General features: G+C 32.9%; 2 protein-coding genes across 2 annotated transcripts; both read left to right on the forward strand.

Annotated features, from left to right (window-relative positions):
* Positions 1 to 6,974: 6,974 nt before the first annotated feature.
* LOC116106162 (putative disease resistance protein RGA4) lies at positions 6,975 to 7,678 on the forward strand. Its single transcript, XM_031392504.1, has 3 exons — positions 6,975 to 6,996; positions 7,095 to 7,423; positions 7,535 to 7,678. Exons 1-3 carry the CDS (start codon positions 6,975 to 6,977, stop codon positions 7,676 to 7,678), a joined length of 495 nt encoding a protein of 164 aa, XP_031248364.1.
* Positions 7,679 to 13,375: 5,697 nt separating this feature from the next.
* LOC116106163 (putative disease resistance protein RGA3) lies at positions 13,376 to 16,123 on the forward strand. Its single transcript, XM_031392505.1, has one exon. The coding sequence runs from the start codon at positions 13,376 to 13,378 to the stop codon at positions 16,121 to 16,123; it is 2,748 nt and encodes a 915-aa protein (XP_031248365.1).
* The last annotated feature ends 1,645 nt before the right edge of the window (positions 16,124 to 17,768 follow it).

Raw genomic sequence — 17,768 nt, forward strand, 5'->3', positions numbered from 1 at the left:
ACACATGCTAAAGTTCTTTTTTTTTTTTTTTTATTTATTTTTTTTTTTTTTCTTCAAGCTGCAGCAACCAGGAAATCCTGCACTGGAGACATCTTGTGAAAGAAGTGCTGAATATTCGGCACCATTGCAGTTTTAAGTAATTGTTATGTTTTGTTGTTGGATCTGAATTGGACTAGGTAATAAGGCGATAGGAATTCTTATATAATCTTGAATCTGGACCATTTTATCATCTCTTTTTTGTCTATATCAGCATCACTTTCTACCAGAAAATCAAACCATTTCTCGTTTCTTTTCATCTGTCAGTGCAGCAATTTTCTCTTCAGCTTCTTGTTGTGGAATGCAAACTAAACAGTTTTTGCATTTTATTATAAGCATTTTTATAGTATGCAAGCAGGTGTGACAAAGCTCCATTAACTCTCTATGCATGGTTTTATTCAGCGACTCTTTATTATGTTGATGTGTAAGTAATTGGGCTAATGGTATTTATATAACCAGCATTTAAATTTTTGTTATTCTTCCTAAGTATCACAATTAAATGTTACAGGAGTAGTTACTTGATTTGTTGACTGATTTAGCTGTTTGTGACATGAAAGACAAAATAGAACAAGTGATTAGATGGTGTCACTTTTTAAAGGTAAGAGTAAGATCTTTAGCTGCTCTTCTGCAATTAATTTACTTGATCAGTATGTTTTACATCACAAACTTACATGACAAACTCGTTAGTTTCATGAATTATTAATTTTAGTCATAAACAACTCCTAAATCGCAATAATCGAGCAACTTATAGTAGAGAATTTATTTATTTATTTTTGGAAAATCAGTTAGAATAGAGCCACTTTGAGATAATAAACGTTTTATAATTAGACTTCAACTTATTGCTCACCCTTCTGCAGATTATGATAGATATAACTCCTCCTTTCCCAGTAAGTAGAATTCTTTTATGCTAATGATGGTTTGTTCCAAATATCTTTTGGTTATTAAGTTATTGGATGGCTTTTTTCCTATAACTGAAATCTTTTTGATATCTCACACTTGATACAGTAAAGCAAGTTCAACATGTAATGATTTTCTTCAAGAGTCAATGTCAAGCAATGGTGTACCACACAAACTTGGTAGAATTAGCTCCTTTTTTCTTTTGTCAACACAACAGCGTCTATCCAACAGGTACTTTCTTCGTCGATTGTTTCTGGTGACAGGATGCTCTTGAAAATAACTATTCAGTTTGACCACATTGATGTTGTATGTCATCAAGAAGTTTGATGTATAGTGAAGATAAGATAACAATTACATTTTAAAGAGAAAACAAGGCATCTTAACATTAGTTTGTGGTGATTAATATTTGCTGAAGAGGGATCATTAACTTACAGATATTGCTTAAATTGTGTCATCAAACTGAGAAGTGGTTGACTAGAGTTTTGGCTGCATTAAAGGACCTATCAATGACTTCCTGACTATGATTAGGTATTTCACCTTTCAATTGTTTTGCTCATAGTCAGGGACAGTCAATTCTGCTTTAACAATACCTGTGAGAACACCTGTGCTTAAGATATTCATACTCAGGTTTTCTATTATTTATGTGAATTGCGGTCATGATGTTACAGTCTAGCAGACCATGGAGTCCAAAAGCATGAATGAGAAAGTAGGATTGCAAGTAGGTAATAGAAGTTAGTCCAAAAGCATGAATGACTGTTATATATGACAGTAAACTTGCTCCATAAGTTTTATTAGTTAGTCATATTCTTCTGTTTCTTGTAAAGATTGAAGCTTTCAAGTCCTTTGTTTGAAAGTAGAAATCCATTTCATGTCTGCATTTCTGTAGACATATTTCAGATCATGTTTCCAAAGTTGCAAAAACTGTGTTGCTTAAAATACAAGATATTATGATTCTTCTGTCATGATAATTGTTAATCTCCTTCTAAAGTTATGTCCTGTTATCTCATGAACACAAGGTATCTTCTGAAGGAGACATATACCATATGGCAACAAGATGTGACAAGTCTCCATTTCTTCAGTTCTGAAGCAACATTTAGTATATAGACACGAACATGCGCTCAGTCAAATTGAATGCTTTTTATCAATGCGAACCCCTTTATTTTATCAAATCTTCATCACTCTGTTTTCTGGGAACTTCTCAAACAGCATCTACTGCATAGATAGGTACCTGTCTTGCAATGATATAAATCCAGAGTGGTGGTAAAGCTTGTAGATGGAGAGTCAAACGGGATGAAAGTTACGATTTATAGCTGGATTGGGCAGAATGTATCCTATCTCAAACTCAGCTAGCTGCTTGACATTAAGCTTTCTGTATCTTTCCTCCTCGTCCCTATCGGCATTGAGTGATTGAAAATTATAACATATTGGGTTTGGGCTTTACTTGGTTACCTCCCATATGTAGATGTGAAGTTCAACATGTTAGACCCAAAGTGTATTTGCAAATTAAAACCCAAACTTATCTTCATCTTCTTTTTCATCATGTAGCAGCCAGAAACGAGAGAGAGGGAGTGTGTGTTCTGCTCCAGCTGCTGTCCCTTCTACTCCAGCCACCATTCGTATTCTTTCTACCACCATATATGTTTGAGATAGAGGCAAAAACAAAGAGAAACAGAGAGAAAATCTGAGTTTTTGAGTCTGTAAACAGTGCATCATCGAATCATGATCTGGAGCTCGTTTGCCGTCCATTTGTTCTGGTTTTTGGATATGTTGTTCATGAGACACAACTCTGCATTCTGAATGGTGTAGATTGAAACCCAGGCACTGTAAGGCTGTTAATTGTGGGTAAACTCGAAACTGCAGTTTTTGTGTCTTCTGAGATTATTCTCTCCATAAATTGTGATATTTTCTTCCTGTTTTTGCTGAGATTGTTGGTGTTGGATTTGTGAAGTTTATGATGTTTGTATGCCTCTAGTTTTCACTAGAGAAGACTTTGTATTCCCATTTTTGGTGATAGTGAAAGACTTTAATCGGACTAAGGTCCCGTGGTTTTTACTCCTCACATCGGGGAGGTTTTCCACGTAAAAATTTGGGTGTCATTGATCTTTAATTTTCTGCATATATTTGTAGCTTTTGATTATATTCTCTCAAGAAAGAAAATGAATTGTTGGAATCTAGGTTTCTTTTTCGTTACGTAATAGTAAACTGGATGTTGAATTGGAATATCTTTCTTCTATTGGGTTGATAAACACATTGGATAAAGAAAGATTGATAGACACCAATGAATTAATTTCATTGGAATTTTAAGTTAAATTGAAGTTGAAGCGCTTGTCTCCACTGTCTTGAGGCAATTGGTTTCACTAACAACTGAAGAGGAGAAACTCCTTGGTAGCGTCATTAACCAAGTGGGAAAGCTCACCAGCAGTCTGCAGACCATTCAAGCTGCTGAGAGCAGACAAGTGAAGGAGAAGAGTGTGGGAAATTGGTTAGATAAGCTCAAAGACTTGTCATATGACATTGATGATGTCTTCGATCACTGAACCATAGGGAGCAGAAAATTACAAATGAATGGAAACTGGAAATCGTATCCAAAGTTTTGAAAAAGTTATGTCCCTGCATATCGTCTGATACTTTTGTTGCAAGCAAGTTTTCCTTCATCATGAAATTGCTCTCAAGATAAAAGATCTAAATGAAACAATGGAAAAGAATACTTTCAATCTTAATTTGACTGCGGCATTAGGCAATATGAGCACGAAATAACTATATTACTCTTCTGATTTACTAGAGGTTTATGGAAGAGATCATGACAAGAATACATTAATAAACTTCTTGTTAACTAAGAGTGGTCAAGAATCAACTGATTATCTATCTCATTCGCGCATTAAAAACTGCCCCGGTTACTCTTTGATTTACTAAATTACTGAATGATGCTGAGACAAAAACATTGAAAGATCAATTTTGTTGGAGCTGAGCCGTTCTGCTGATTACACCTTAAAAGGACAGGATTTAGTAATATAATGCTTTGATCAGAACTATAATATGTATAACCTGGTCTATGTATTATCCTATCTCAAAGAACTAATCTTGTATTACAGTTTAAGGACACAGTTTTATTTTTCAATAATCGTGTGCTTCAACCAGTGAAATATGCCTTTTGATCATAAGAAGAACTGCCTCCTTCATTTTTAATTTTTCATCCGACTCTCTTAACAATTGGCTGCCTTTCACAGAACAGTGCAGGAATCTCGCCTCACCAAACTTCTGCATAAACTGAAAGCAAACACTTACGTAGTGTTTGTTTTTTTAATGTCTGATTAGGAGTATTAATTAAGTAGTTTGACTGTACATATGTAAACATCTTAAATCGGGTGTGTTGATACATTTGTCTTTATTAAATATTAATGTAACTTTATTTTTTACATGTTTAAAAAAAATTAAAATTATCAAATTTATGAAGAAAAAAATGTGTATAGATTATAAATAACTATTTGCTTAATGTAATAGCTAAAAAAAAATTAAAAGAAGACCAAAAATACATAATTTTATAAGGGTTTTGTTAAAATTGGAATTATATAAATTAAATAGGGATATTGTTGACAAAAGAAAATTATTATTGATTAAGATATTTTTGTATTTGGATAAATTTACTTCTATACTAAAACATCTACTAAAATTAATTACATTTAGACTTAAGATAAAAATAAAAACAAACAGCCTCATAATCTTTCAACGAACAAACTAGAAAATATTGTTCAACCAAGAATAAACTGAATCTATATAACCATCAAAGAATTAAAAATCATTTAAATAAGAAGTATTCGAATCATAATAATTTCATATATCTTATAATAATTTCATATATCTTTTAAGGTCGGTCTTTTGAAATTCTAACACTACATATATACATTTACAAATCAATAGAAGAGATTATTGTGAAGACTTTTTTCTGAGTTCAATAAAGATCAAATCTGTTTATCAAAGTTGCTTCTTAGATAGTTCAATCGCACGACAATAAAGTTGCAGTTAAGGTGCAAGTTCACCCTATAGTGTGCCGTAAAAACCAGCACAGTGATGATGCAGATTCACCCTACCTTCGACTCATGTATCAATACTTAAGGTAATTCTATTGAATTGGATTCATTATTAATTCTATTTTCTTTTCTCAATTTGATTATGTATTTAAAAGTTAAATTGAAATTTCTTTTTCTTCAGCATAATCATTAAATTAATTCAAACTAGAATAATTCATTTTACCACCCCCAAGTCCTTTCAGTGTCTCAGAGCAGAGGAAAAATAAATAGGAGTTTATAGTATGGAAAATTCAATTTCTTTAGCTTAAACTACGTACTTTTTCTAGAATTACTTCCATATTAATTCATTTAACCCTAACTTTAGAATTTTTTAATATTTTCACAAAACAAAATTATAAACTACATCTTCAACTTTATCTGTATCTATCAACACAATTAAAAAAAAATTCCCTTCCTCATGAATTAATACAAATTAATCAAAGAATTCCAACCGATAAAATTACCTTTAAGGACATAATCTTTTACATATATTTACGGTCTTTATTTCGAAATTCAAGTAATATTTGGTTATTTAAAACATTAAAGTCTAGGATTTTTTTTTCCCGAGAAAATTGAAAAAAAAAAAGAAAAGAAAAGAAAAAAGATAATGGGCCGGGGCACTTTGAATACTTAGAAGCGAACTTTCTAAAGTGGAGGGCCCTTCGGAGTTCAAACCTTTCGAATTCCCAAACATCAAACACTGGATTCCTCTTCTTCAACAACTTTCGAGATCCCATACCATCATCATCATCTCCACGAGATTCTAACCAAGAATCTCATACTCTCTTCATCAACATTGATTCCGCATATGTGCAAAGAGATGACCTTGGAATTGTCAAGCAGCTACAATCGCCGTCAACTCCCAGTGATTTTCTCTCTTCTCCTTTTCAGATAGTTTCTTTTCATAGCTTAAGCAGATAAAATTTGGAATTAGATCCTATCTTGTGTTAATTTTATAACAAGCTGAATTTTTTTTAACTTTTTGAATAAGAAATAAAAGTACTAGGTGTCTTGTTATGTATTAAGATAGCTGATGCTAATTGTTTTTTTTTTTTTTTTTTTCCTTTTCAAACTGCAGCAAATAGTCATGCTCAACTGCATTGGGAAAAAGCTCTATCAACTCTCCATGCTTTTTTCCAGCAATTTGTCTTCTGTTGATGTAAGTGAGGTCGACTCGGTGATGTGGCTTATATCTTAACTTTGTAAGTTTCAATCTTTGTCGCTAATTATCAGTATCAATGTTTTGATGTTACTGGGGATGATATTTGATTTCTTAGCTGAATTAGTGTTCTCTGGCATACAAAAGAGAATTTCAAGATGTGGCCAATCTGGTGAAACTTTAAGAAATGTATGCTCTTTAGCTTCTCTCTTTCGGAGAATTGATACACTAGAGAGTGCTTGTTGTTGTTCCTGTGAATTACTAAGTTACTGGATGATGCTGAGACAAAACCATTGAAAGATCAATTTTGTTAGAGTTATGTCATTCTGCTGGTTATACCTTATAAATCACAGGATTTAGTAATATAATGCATCGACCAGTACTATAATATGAGAAAATATAATCAGAAATTGTTGTTTCATGGTAACATCCCTAGCTGACTTGATAACTTTGTGAATATGTATCATAGTCTATGTATCCCATCTCACAAAAATAATAATGTATTGCAGTTTAAGGCCACAGAGTTTAGTTTTACAATAGTTGTGTGTTTCAACAAGTAAAATAGGCCTGTGGTCATAAGAAAAAAATTGCAGGTATCTTTAGGCATGTAGAAACTGCTCTGTTTCAATCAATGTTTCTCAAGTTAGAAGTTTCAAAACATATAATTATTAATAAAGAAGTGAAGTTTATGTACATTATCTAATAGCATTTTCTACTCAACCAATAAAATAATGCTTTTGGTCACCAGAAGAAAGTTGCAGATACTTTTTGTATGTAACGCTAGCCAGCCAGATGGTATGCTAGACCTCATTTTCATGAAGGAACTGTTCTGTTTCAGTAACTTTCATCTTTCTCAGGTTCGAAGTTTCAAAACATATATTTATTAATAAAGGACCAAAGTATATGTATATAATCTACTAACATTTTCTATTCAGGTGATGTGAAACATGGTTCTGTGGACTTGAACTATGAACCGTCTCTTTCATTTTCTATTCTCTTAAAACAACTGGCTTCAGTCACTCGTCAACAGGAGGAGGAAGGGATCAGGCTGATTTCAGGAGCTGGACCAGAAGTTGAGAAGCTTCAGAGCAATTTCCTGGCCATTCAAGCTGTGCTTGCTGATGCTGAGGACCGCCAAGCGAAGGAGAATGCTGTGAGAGTTTGGTTAGACAAGCTCATAGACGATGTGTTGGATGTGTGGAACTCAAAGCTTCAGAAATTACAAATTAAGAAATCTCGAAATGCTTCTAAGCCTCTGAAAAAGGTAAGATCTCTCATTCTTTACTAACTCAGTTGTGGACCATTGATTTTTGCATTATGATGTTGTTGTCAAGATAAATGATCTAGATGTAAAAACCAGGCACTATTGCTGTAGAGAGAGAGGTTCAACATTAAATCAATTACTAAGGGTAGCAAAGAAGTAGCATGGAAAATGACCACCTTTGCCATTGATGTAACTGAGGTTTATGGAAGAGATGAAGAGAAGAATCGAATAGTAGAATTTTTGTTTGAGTCCTAGTCGTCAACAAGTCCTCCCAACAATCTCTATAGTAGGGATGGGAGAAATCGGAAAGACAACTCTTTCTAGATTAGCTTTTAACAATGATGTGAAAAAAGTAGGTTATGAGTTTTTGGGAATAGAAGTGATGCTATGTCGTCATCTACAGAAATTATTGCGTTTCCCAAACTGTGGAACTATTGCAATTGGGTTCTAATGCTGTTGAACGAGAAATGGTCTAGGTAAAGTGGCCACAGGGAATCTTATATAATATTATTGACTGAGTATGATACACATATTACTCAAAAATCAGTTTTAACATCCTCTGCACTTACTGTGGAATTTATAACTTCATAATGTGTGACTCTGTGTATTTATTTTGAAGTTATTTCATGCTAAAGTTTTGTATTGTTTTGTTTTCAAGCTGCAGCAACCAGGAAATCCTTTAGTGGAGACATCTTTTGAAAGAAATGTTGAATATCAAGCACCACTTGAGTTTTAAAACTGATAAGGTTCCATCAGCTTGCCATGTTATGTTGTTGGATGTGAATTGGACCAGGTAACCTGGCCATAGGGACTCTTACATATTCTTGTATCTATAATTTTGTAACAAATTCTTACTCAAAAGTCAGCTTTTATTTCTTTTCTTTTCTTTTCTTTTCAAGCTGCAACAAACAGTTATGACTCAATACATATCTTGTGAAGAAATGTTTAATATCAAGCACTATTGCGATGTTAAAAGGTTCCATCAATTCACCATATTGGTTTCTGCAAACAATTGTTACTTATGCATACGAAACGCATGGACAAGGTAATTGGCCGTAGGACATCATACGGACATCCTATATGAGTTTGTTTCCTGACTTTTGAGAGAACGGTCTTGAATTTTCGAATTGCTTTTGTATAAATTGAAAGCAAAATGATCATCTTCCGATAATGTAGGTACTTAGTGTTCTCTATAATAGCATTGCTCTTGGTTTCATATCATCTGTCGATATTCTAATTTAGTATCAGTATATGGATAGTTTTAGCTTAATTACAATGGTAGCTAGCTCCTGGATTTTTTACCCAAGCCGTAAAATTCCAGAGTGGGAGTCACTCCCAGAGTTGCAGCTACAGCTGAAACAAGTCAGATTATCCAAAAGTTGTTTGATGACTTTGAAGTTTCTTTTTTTATGGGAATCAGTTAAAAAACATGTTTTATGATTCAAGTTCATCAGATTTACAGACGTTACAACCCCATGAATACCTATTTTCTAATACCTTTGTGAGAGAAAATCTTCAAAAAGGTATCTTATTGTTTTTCAAACTGTAAAAATCGGTTCTGAATAACTAGCTAGCCAGATTGTATTGTAGGTATTGATTGGCATGAAGGAAGTGCTCTGTTTCAAGAATTTCATTCTTTGTCAAGTTCAAAGTTTTAAGAAGATAATAGTTACTAACGGTTCTGACTCAAGTGATTTGAGTTGGAAGTTTGGCATTCATTTTCAAAGTTCATCCAACTTCACATGGACGTAGTTCAATGTTCATTCATTGTCAAGTTCAAAGTTTAACAAACATCTCTTATGATTTAACTTCATCTATTACCTTTACACATCTAACTTCAAAACCCCATAAATATGGATTTTTTAATAACTTTGTGAGAAAGATTGGACCATTCTACTCTTTTGTTTAATAGTGAAAAATCTTTTTCACGTCATTACATGGACGTAGTAGCCAAAATAGGCAAACCATATGAATTGTTGTGCTTCTTTTATTTTTATCCATTTTCTTTAATTTCGTTGATTTTATAATAGTTTGGGCCATGTTTGGCTTATTATTTTTATCCCTATTCCCAATCCTATTCTCCAAATAATGTTTGACATATTATTCTAGAAATATTACCCTATTTTTTTAATTACTTTTATACCCCATAAGGTTATTAATTTCATCAAATACACCCTGAAAAAAAAGTTTAAAAATTATCAAAAACAGATCCGACCGGTCTGTGTTGTAACGCAATTTTCCGGTCAGATTCCGACGGTGGTGGCCAGAATCTGGCACTGCAGGTGGTGGGGGTATTTTTGTCATTTTACATGTTGGGTGTATTTATTAAATTAGCAAACTTAGGGGGTTTTTTTATAAATTTTGAAATTTTACCTCGTAATACTCTCATATTCAATTATTCAATATTATCCCCAAAATCCTATCCAAAATAATAAACCAAACGCACCCTTGATTGTTTATGAAGCTGCTTGATCTAAGAGTCGATTAAATAATTATTTCGTTTCTTTTTAGACCATAGGTTAGTGACCATAATAACTAAAGCGAGAACCACATTTTCCCACCCAACGTTTGGGAAAATGACACTTTCTCACCCGTCAACTTTCAAAATGATACTTTTCCACCATTCGTCAGGCTTTGTTAGTGTTTTCTGTTAATATTTTATTAAAAAGACAAAAATACCCTTAAATAGTTTATTATAAATTAAAATCTAGTTAAGTCAAAATCTTTACTCGATTATTTATTAGTTTAAGTGTAAAGATATCTTTTTTTCTTTGTTTATTTAATTAATTAGGACTATTGATTTTCTATGTTAATTAGTAAAAATGAAAATTATTAGTAAAAATGAAAAACATTACAAATTTAGTAGATTATCGAATAATAGTGATGTGATATTGATGACATTATAAATAAATAAATGTTAAGCTTATTTAACTTTAAACAATACCATAACATTATTTTCTAACTTGTTAGGTGGAACTAACTATTTTTTCTTTTTCTGAATTTTTAATATTTGATTTTTTGGCTAATTAAAAAATTATAAAGCCAAATATTTAAGGGTATTTTTATTTTTTTAGTAAAATATTAACCGAAAAAATAACATAACCTAGCAAAGGGAGGAAAAGTGTAATTTTGAAACTTAAAGGGTGGGAAAGTGTTGTTTTACCAAACCTTGGGTGGGAAATTATCGTTCTCCCATAACTAAATTTTAAACCAGTATCATAATTCATACATTTGGGTGAACAATTCGAAAGAAAGTTTAAAAAATAAATACTTTGGAATCAATAAATTTGTAGTCATTCGATTAGAAATCTTGGAAACTCGCAAACACAGCTTCTAAATCTTGGGTTGCTATAAAGTTTAAGATGTACATAATATAATGTATATAATTTTCAAAGATGATGGCGGACAACGGGCACCATGCGATTTTCTCGAAGTTTGGTGCAATTTGGAGTAATATCGAGAAAAGACCTCGGAACTTGAATTTGGAAATTATTGAAAAGCCCAAACATTCAGCAATATCGAGACCTGTTAAAGAGTAAGTTAATGATCATAATCACTAAATTAATCCACCGACCCTACATCTTTTCCAAGTCTCATAACAAAGGAGAAAACAGGGGTTTTCCATGGTCTTTTATTTAAATGTGGCCGACAGTAGGTACAAGGGAACCCCAGTTTCCGAAAATGAAGGGGTACTCTCTAACAAGGAGAGAGTATAAAATATTGATTGTATATTTGATTTACAAGTTTGGTCAATATATACATGAGAGATGAACTCTTTTACTAAAAGAGAGATGTCTAAATACAAGGAAGAGATCGAACAAACTTTTGAATGTTAAACTAATTAGAGGAGATCTGTGGAGACAAAGCAGAATCGTGAGTTTGTTGAAACTACTGCTGCTGAACCACTTGAGTTTGGGGAGAAAGAGATGAAGATTCTCTAACACTCTTAAAAGTTGTAGCGAATTTTTGGAAGACGGGGCCAGGAAAACCTTTAAGCCTGCCTTTGTTGACTAGTTTTGCTTTGATACTATAAAAAGTTTTGGTCCTTTGTAACTATAATAATTCCCTTTGGTTCCCTTGAGCTCTGCCACTCTGAAGCAGTATCACGTGAAAGATTCCTTTTGTCTTCCTCTAACTGTAAAGTTTAAGATGTATATAGCATAATGGAAATAATTTTGTAGATGATGCAGACGGGCACATGCGATCATTTCTCACATTTCAATCAACTGATGTAAAGGCGGATTCAGCCCGTGATATCACCCGCACTTGAATTTCATAATTGTAAAGAACAAATGGCTGTGATCTCACCATTTGTACTCCATTCTTGCCTATCACCTCAATTAATGCAAAAATTAACTCTTGTCAAAAGTTTATTAGAATCCACCCAAAAAAAAAAAACAAAAAAATCATGTAAAAAATCTATGTTTAATTAAAAAAAAAAAAGTAAGGAGCACTACAAAAAGTTAAAGCAAAATTCCAAAAGTGAAGGACCCATTAACGTCTGCCTTTGTCGATTAGTTCTAAAGCAAAAATTTCTCCAGTGGAGGGTCCATTATGTTCCTCCATTTGTTGAATAATAATGATTATTATTAAACCAAATTATTGCTGTCACCAGGTGAAAGGTTTCTTTAGTCTTTCTTTATATTATTGGTTAGTTTATTTCATTTGTTTTTAGACAATAGGTTAGTGAACAGAATAATTAAATTTCAAACCAATATCATACATTTTTTTAAGGTATACAAAAAGAAAGTTTAAGAAACAAATACTTGAAATCAACAATTTTGTAGTCAGTCAACTAGAAATCTCGAAACTCGCAAACATAGCTTCTAAATCTTGGGTTGGCATAAAGTTTAAGATGTATGTTAATATAATAAAAATAATTTTCTAGATGATGCAGAGGATGTGGCACCATGCGATCCATTTGATTTTCTAAAAGTTTGGTGCAATTTGGAGCAATTGACCATTTATCACGTTTCAATCCGTTTACATAAACAAGGATTTAACCCATGATATCACCCCCACTTGAATTCCAAAATTGTAAACAACAAAAGGCTGTAATCTAACCATTTGTACTCCATTAATATTTAATACATCATCACTTCAATTAGTGCAACAATTAACTCTCTCTGTCAAAAGTTTATTAGAATTCCTATAAAAAAATATATGTTTAAAATTCATGAGTTGATTAAAAAAAAAAAAAAAGTAGAGGAAACTATAAAAAGTTAAAGCAAAATTTCAAAAGAAAAGAAAAAATAAAAATAAAAAAGTAAAGGGCACTATAAAAAGTTAAAGCAAAATTTATAAGTTGATTAACCTCTGCCTTTGTTGGTTAGTACTAAAGCAAAACCTTGGCTGACGTTCAATGATTAAAAAAAAAAAAAAAAAAAAAAATGTTTCCAGTAAGAATAATACTTTGCGTACTAACGGATTTTACTAACTAGTGTACTAACCTTTGTTAAAATCACACATAGTACCCGTACTATGCGTATGGTACCCGTACTATATTTTAGTTAGTACACAGATTAGTACTCATCCGTTAGTACCCATAGCATCACTCTTCCAGTAATACTGAAAAAAGAATTCAAAACTCCATTCGAAAAGTTTGGTGCCATTTTGAAGTAATTGACCATTTCTCACGTTTCAATCACCTCACTTGAATTTCAAAATTGTAAAGAACAATTGGCTGTGATCTCACCACCATCAATGCATCATCACCGTTCAAAAGTCACAGGACTGAGCCAAAACTTGTATAAATTTTTCTGAAGTGGGGGGTCCTCCCTTTGTTGATTATTATCAAAGCCAATTATTGCTCTCACCGAAAATTTGTTGAAGTGAAAGATTCCTTTGGTCTTTCTCTGACTATAAACATTGATCAGTTACCACAAAAATAAACACACCAACCATTTCAATTTCTCAGTCTCTGTTTTCATCAATTACGTTACATCTTTCAATATGGCTGAAGCGCTTGTGGAGATTGTGTTGGAACAATTTGTTTCAATCATTCGTCAACAGGGAGAAGTAAGGATAAGTCTGATTGCAGGTGCTAAGCAAGAAGTTCAGAACCTTCAAAGCAATTTCCGGGCAATTCAAGCTGTGCTGGCTGATGCTGAGAACCGCCAGGTGAAGGATAATATTGTGAGAGTATGGTTAGACGAGCTAAAAGACGCGTCTTATGACATTGATGATGTGTTGGATGAGTGGAACACCAAGCTTCAGAAATTGAAGATTAAGAAAGCTGAAGATGCTTCTAATCCTCTAAAAAAGGTATGTTCCCTCATTCTTTACTATCTAAGTTGTAGGCCATTGATTCTGCGTCATGACATTGCAGTTAAGATAAAAGGTCTCGATAGAAAATTGGATATTATTGCTACTGAGAAAGAGAGGTTCCAGTTTAGATCATTTACTATGAGTAGCAAAAAAGAAGAACGACCAATGACAACCTCTTTTATTGATTTAAAAGAGGTTTGGGGAAGAGATAACGATAAGAATTCACTAGTTGATTTGCTCTTGAGTCAAAGTAGTCAACAAGTCCTTCCCATAATCTCTATAGTAGGGATGGGAGGAATCGGCAAGACAACTCTTGCTCGATTAGTTTTTAATGATGATAAAGTGAACACCCATTTTGACAAAAAAATATGGGTGTGTGTTTCTGAGCCTTTTGATGAGCTTAGGATTGCAAAACTAATCCTTGAATCTCTCACAAACAGTCCATCTCAATTAGTTGGATTAGAAACTGTAATGCAAAGCATAGCTCAACAAATTGAAGGAAAGAAGTTTCTTCTTGTCTTAGATGATGTATGGACTGATAATCGTAGAAATTGGGAAAATTTAAAACATACTCTCATGTGTGGATCTCTAGAAAGTAAAGTTTTAGTAACCACACGTAAGGAGAGTGCTGCAAATGTCATTGGGACCACCAACAAAATCTTATTAGGAATACTATTAGAGGATGAATGTTGGTCTTTGTTTAGTCAACTTGCACTTTTTGAAACAACCAATAAAGAGTTTGAAGAAATCGGTAAAAGAATTGTTAAAAAGTGTAAAGGTTTGCCTCTTGCTGTAAAGACTTTAGGTAATCTTTTGCGTTTTAAAAGAGAATTTAAAGAATGGGAAAATGTTTTAGAGAGTGAAATTTGGGAATTAGAAGAGGTAGAACAAGAGGTTTTTCGACCTTTACTATTAAGTTATTATGACTTATCCCCTACTTTGAAAAAATGTTTCTCATATTGTGCTATGTTTCCAAAGGATTATGAGATAGACAGGGAACAACTAATTAAGTTATGGATGGCACAAGGTTATTTAAAGTCAAAAGACTCAAAAAAGGATATAGAGTTAGTTGGTGAAGAGTATTTCAAATCTTTGGCAATGCATTCTTTTTTTCAAGATTTTCAAAAAGAGGAATATGTTATTGATATACGTTCTTGTAAGATGCATGATATAGTACATGATTTTGCTCAATTTCTTACCCAAAAGGAATGTTATACAATAGAGGTTGATAGTAGAGGAGAAATTGAATTAGAATCTTCTTATGATAAAGTTAGACATTCAATGATAAAGATTCAAGGAGAGGCCTCATTTCCTAGCTCTATTTATACTAGAAATACTTTTCTACGTAGCCTTGTGGTTGATTGTAATTATGGTGCTGACCCTAAGATAGATTTGTCCAAATTAGTTGATCAATTTACATGTCTAAGGTCATTATTTTTGGAATTTTGCTCAATTGAAGAAATTCCTATAGAAATAAAAAAATTAATACACTTGAGGTATCTTGATTTGTCTGGGAATAGAAACATAAGAGAATTGCCTGAGACATTGTGTGAGTTATATAATCTACAAACCTTAGACATAAGGGAATGTGAAAATATCAAAAAACTACCTCAAGGGATTGGAAACTTAATCAACTTGAGACATTTGTTAAATTTGTGGACTAACAGTATAAGTTACATGCCAAAAAGTTTTGAGAGATTAATTGGTCTGCGAACATTCAAAAGATTTGTTATAAGTGAGGGCAGTTATGGTAGCGAAGGATGTTGTGTTGAATGTCTAAAAAACTTCAAACACCTTCGAGTATTTGGAATAAAAGGGTTGGGAAATTTGAGAGATGTGGATGAGGTTAAGGGAATAGAATTAAACAATAAGAAGAACTTGCGTGATTTGTATGTAGACTTTGAGGGGAGGATGAATGAGGAGCAAAATCAGCAACTTCTTCAGGAGTTGCAACCACATCCAGATTTGGAGATATTAAGGCTTGATAATTACAGTGGCAAAACTATTTTCCCTGATTGGATGATGTCATTGACCAAATTGAGAAAGTTAACTATTTGGGATTGTGTAGAATGTGAACATCTGCCTCCTTTGGGTAAGTTATCATCACTTGAAATTCTTTGGATATGGGGAATGAAGAGTGTGAAAAGAGTGGGTAATGAGTTTTTGGGAATCGAGAGTGATGCCATGTCAGCATCTTCATCAATGATTGCGTTTCCCAAACTGAAATATCTACGCTTCGGGGACACGAAAGAATGGGAAGAGTGGAATTACGGGAGTACAAAGAGAGAAGATGAAGATATTCCAGTCATGCCATCTCTTCAGACTTTGGAACTCTATGACTGCCGCAAATTGAAGTCTCTGCCAAACCACCTTCATCAGATGAGAACGTTGAAGAAGGAAATAAGTTTTTGTCCTCTTCTCGAAGGAAATTAGATAGAGAATCGGTTGCTCATCGTCATCTCCCTCTGATACTGATTAAGTTCTCTGAAAATATCAACTTCATCACCGATCTCCCTTCAAACTACAGGCAATTTCCTCTCTTTTCCCTTTTAATTTATTTGTTTTGAATCAGAAATTAGTTGTGTTATGTTCTCGAAAGAACTTGAGTGAATTGAGAGCTCATCGTCACCTCCTCCAGTTTTTACCAACACCTCTCTACGTCTGAACTTCAACTTTGATACTGCAAAGGGATGACCTTTGAATTCACAAAATGCTACAATCGTTATCAATCCATAGGTAATTTCTCTCCTTAAAGGTAAAACATCTAGTTTTGACCAACATCTCTCAGGTCTTAGCTTCAATTTTTCTGAAGTGGACGGTCGATTATGCTCCTCCATTTGTTGATTATTATCAAACCAAATTATTGCTCTCACTAAGTGAAAGATTCCTTTGGTCTTTCTCTGACTATAAACATTTATCAATTACCACAAAATAAACATTGTTCCGTTTTAAAATCCCTTGCACTTAGTATGGAATTTTTAACTTCATAATCTGGTCTTACATCCTATTTTCAAGAGAATATTAGTCATTATTACTTCTTAATGTGACTTTGTGTTGTTCTTTTAAAGTGATATCATGCTAAAGTTTTTTTTCTTCTTGTTTTCAAGCTGCAGTAATCGGGGCTGCTTAATATCTGGCACCATTGCCGTTTTAAGCAATTGTTATATTTTGTTGTTAGATCGGAATTGAACTAGGTAATTTGGCCATAGGAATTCTTATACAATCTTGATTCTGGACCAATTTATCATCTATTTGTTGTCTATATTAGCATCACTTTCTATCAGAAACCAAATCATTTCTCCATAGCACATCCTAGTTTCTTTTCGTTTTATTTTATTTTTTTTAAATTTATTCGAAATTAATTCTCCTGTGACTTTGTACTGTAATCTTGAAATGTATAGTTAGTTTGTCATTCAACATGTTCTGTTTCTTTCTCTGAGTTTTGGTTGGTATGTAAATGTAGTTGTGCTCTCTTTTTTAATTTTATTATTTTTTAATTGAATCTGGAAAATGAAATATTTATTAGAAAAAATCAATTGGAGGTCTATCGTTTGCATATGGTGAGTAAACTGAGTGAATTGGATTACTCAAATCATGATACAAATAAAGAAATAAGACGTTGAGCATACTATGTTACTGGGATGGCAGTAAAACAGCTAAAACATGTTTTTTGTATCATTGAATCTCAATTCATTAGATATATTTTGTGACAAGTTGATACTCAATGTTACAAGTCACAAGTGTCGGAGTTCACTTTAAATTGTGGCTTAGTAGGCCTTAAAAAATTAGTGGATGGTTCTCGGTATGAATACTTCATAGCTTATATACTCTTCTTCATGATTGTTAAAATTAAGCTGGTCTTTTGCATGTTTTCATTTTATGTTAATGTAGTTATTTTGTGCTAGTTGCATTCATGTTGTACAAGTGGTAATGCATTCACAACATATTGACCCATATTCTGTATCTGTAGTTTCAGTGTTAACATTTATAATTATATGTGCATTCGTTGACAGTTTTGCCTTTGTGATGTTCTTTGTCATGACAGATAAGAACAGTGAAAGTGAGCAATGTTTCATTA

Source organism: Pistacia vera, unplaced genomic scaffold (genome assembly GCF_008641045.1).
Source record: "Pistacia vera cultivar Batoury unplaced genomic scaffold, PisVer_v2 Contig51, whole genome shotgun sequence".
Classification (NCBI taxonomy): Eukaryota; Viridiplantae; Streptophyta; class Magnoliopsida; order Sapindales; family Anacardiaceae; genus Pistacia; species Pistacia vera.

What these genes read in the sequence shown, in the direction of transcription:
- LOC116106162 (XM_031392504.1), top strand. Translation starts at nt 6,975, where the DNA reads ATGAAGGAACTGTTCTGTTTCA. An exon ending in GAAGGAACTGTTCTGTTTCA is followed by an intron (nt 6,997 to 7,094) that starts GTAACTTTCATC and finishes TTTTCTATTCAG; the next exon opens with GTGATGTGAAACATGGTTCT. An exon ending in CTTCTAAGCCTCTGAAAAAG is followed by an intron (nt 7,424 to 7,534) that starts GTAAGATCTCTC and finishes CTATTGCTGTAG; the next exon opens with AGAGAGAGGTTCAACATTAA.
- LOC116106163 (XM_031392505.1), top strand. Translation starts at nt 13,376, where the DNA reads ATGGCTGAAGCGCTTGTGGAGATTGTGTTGGAACAATTTGTTTCAATC.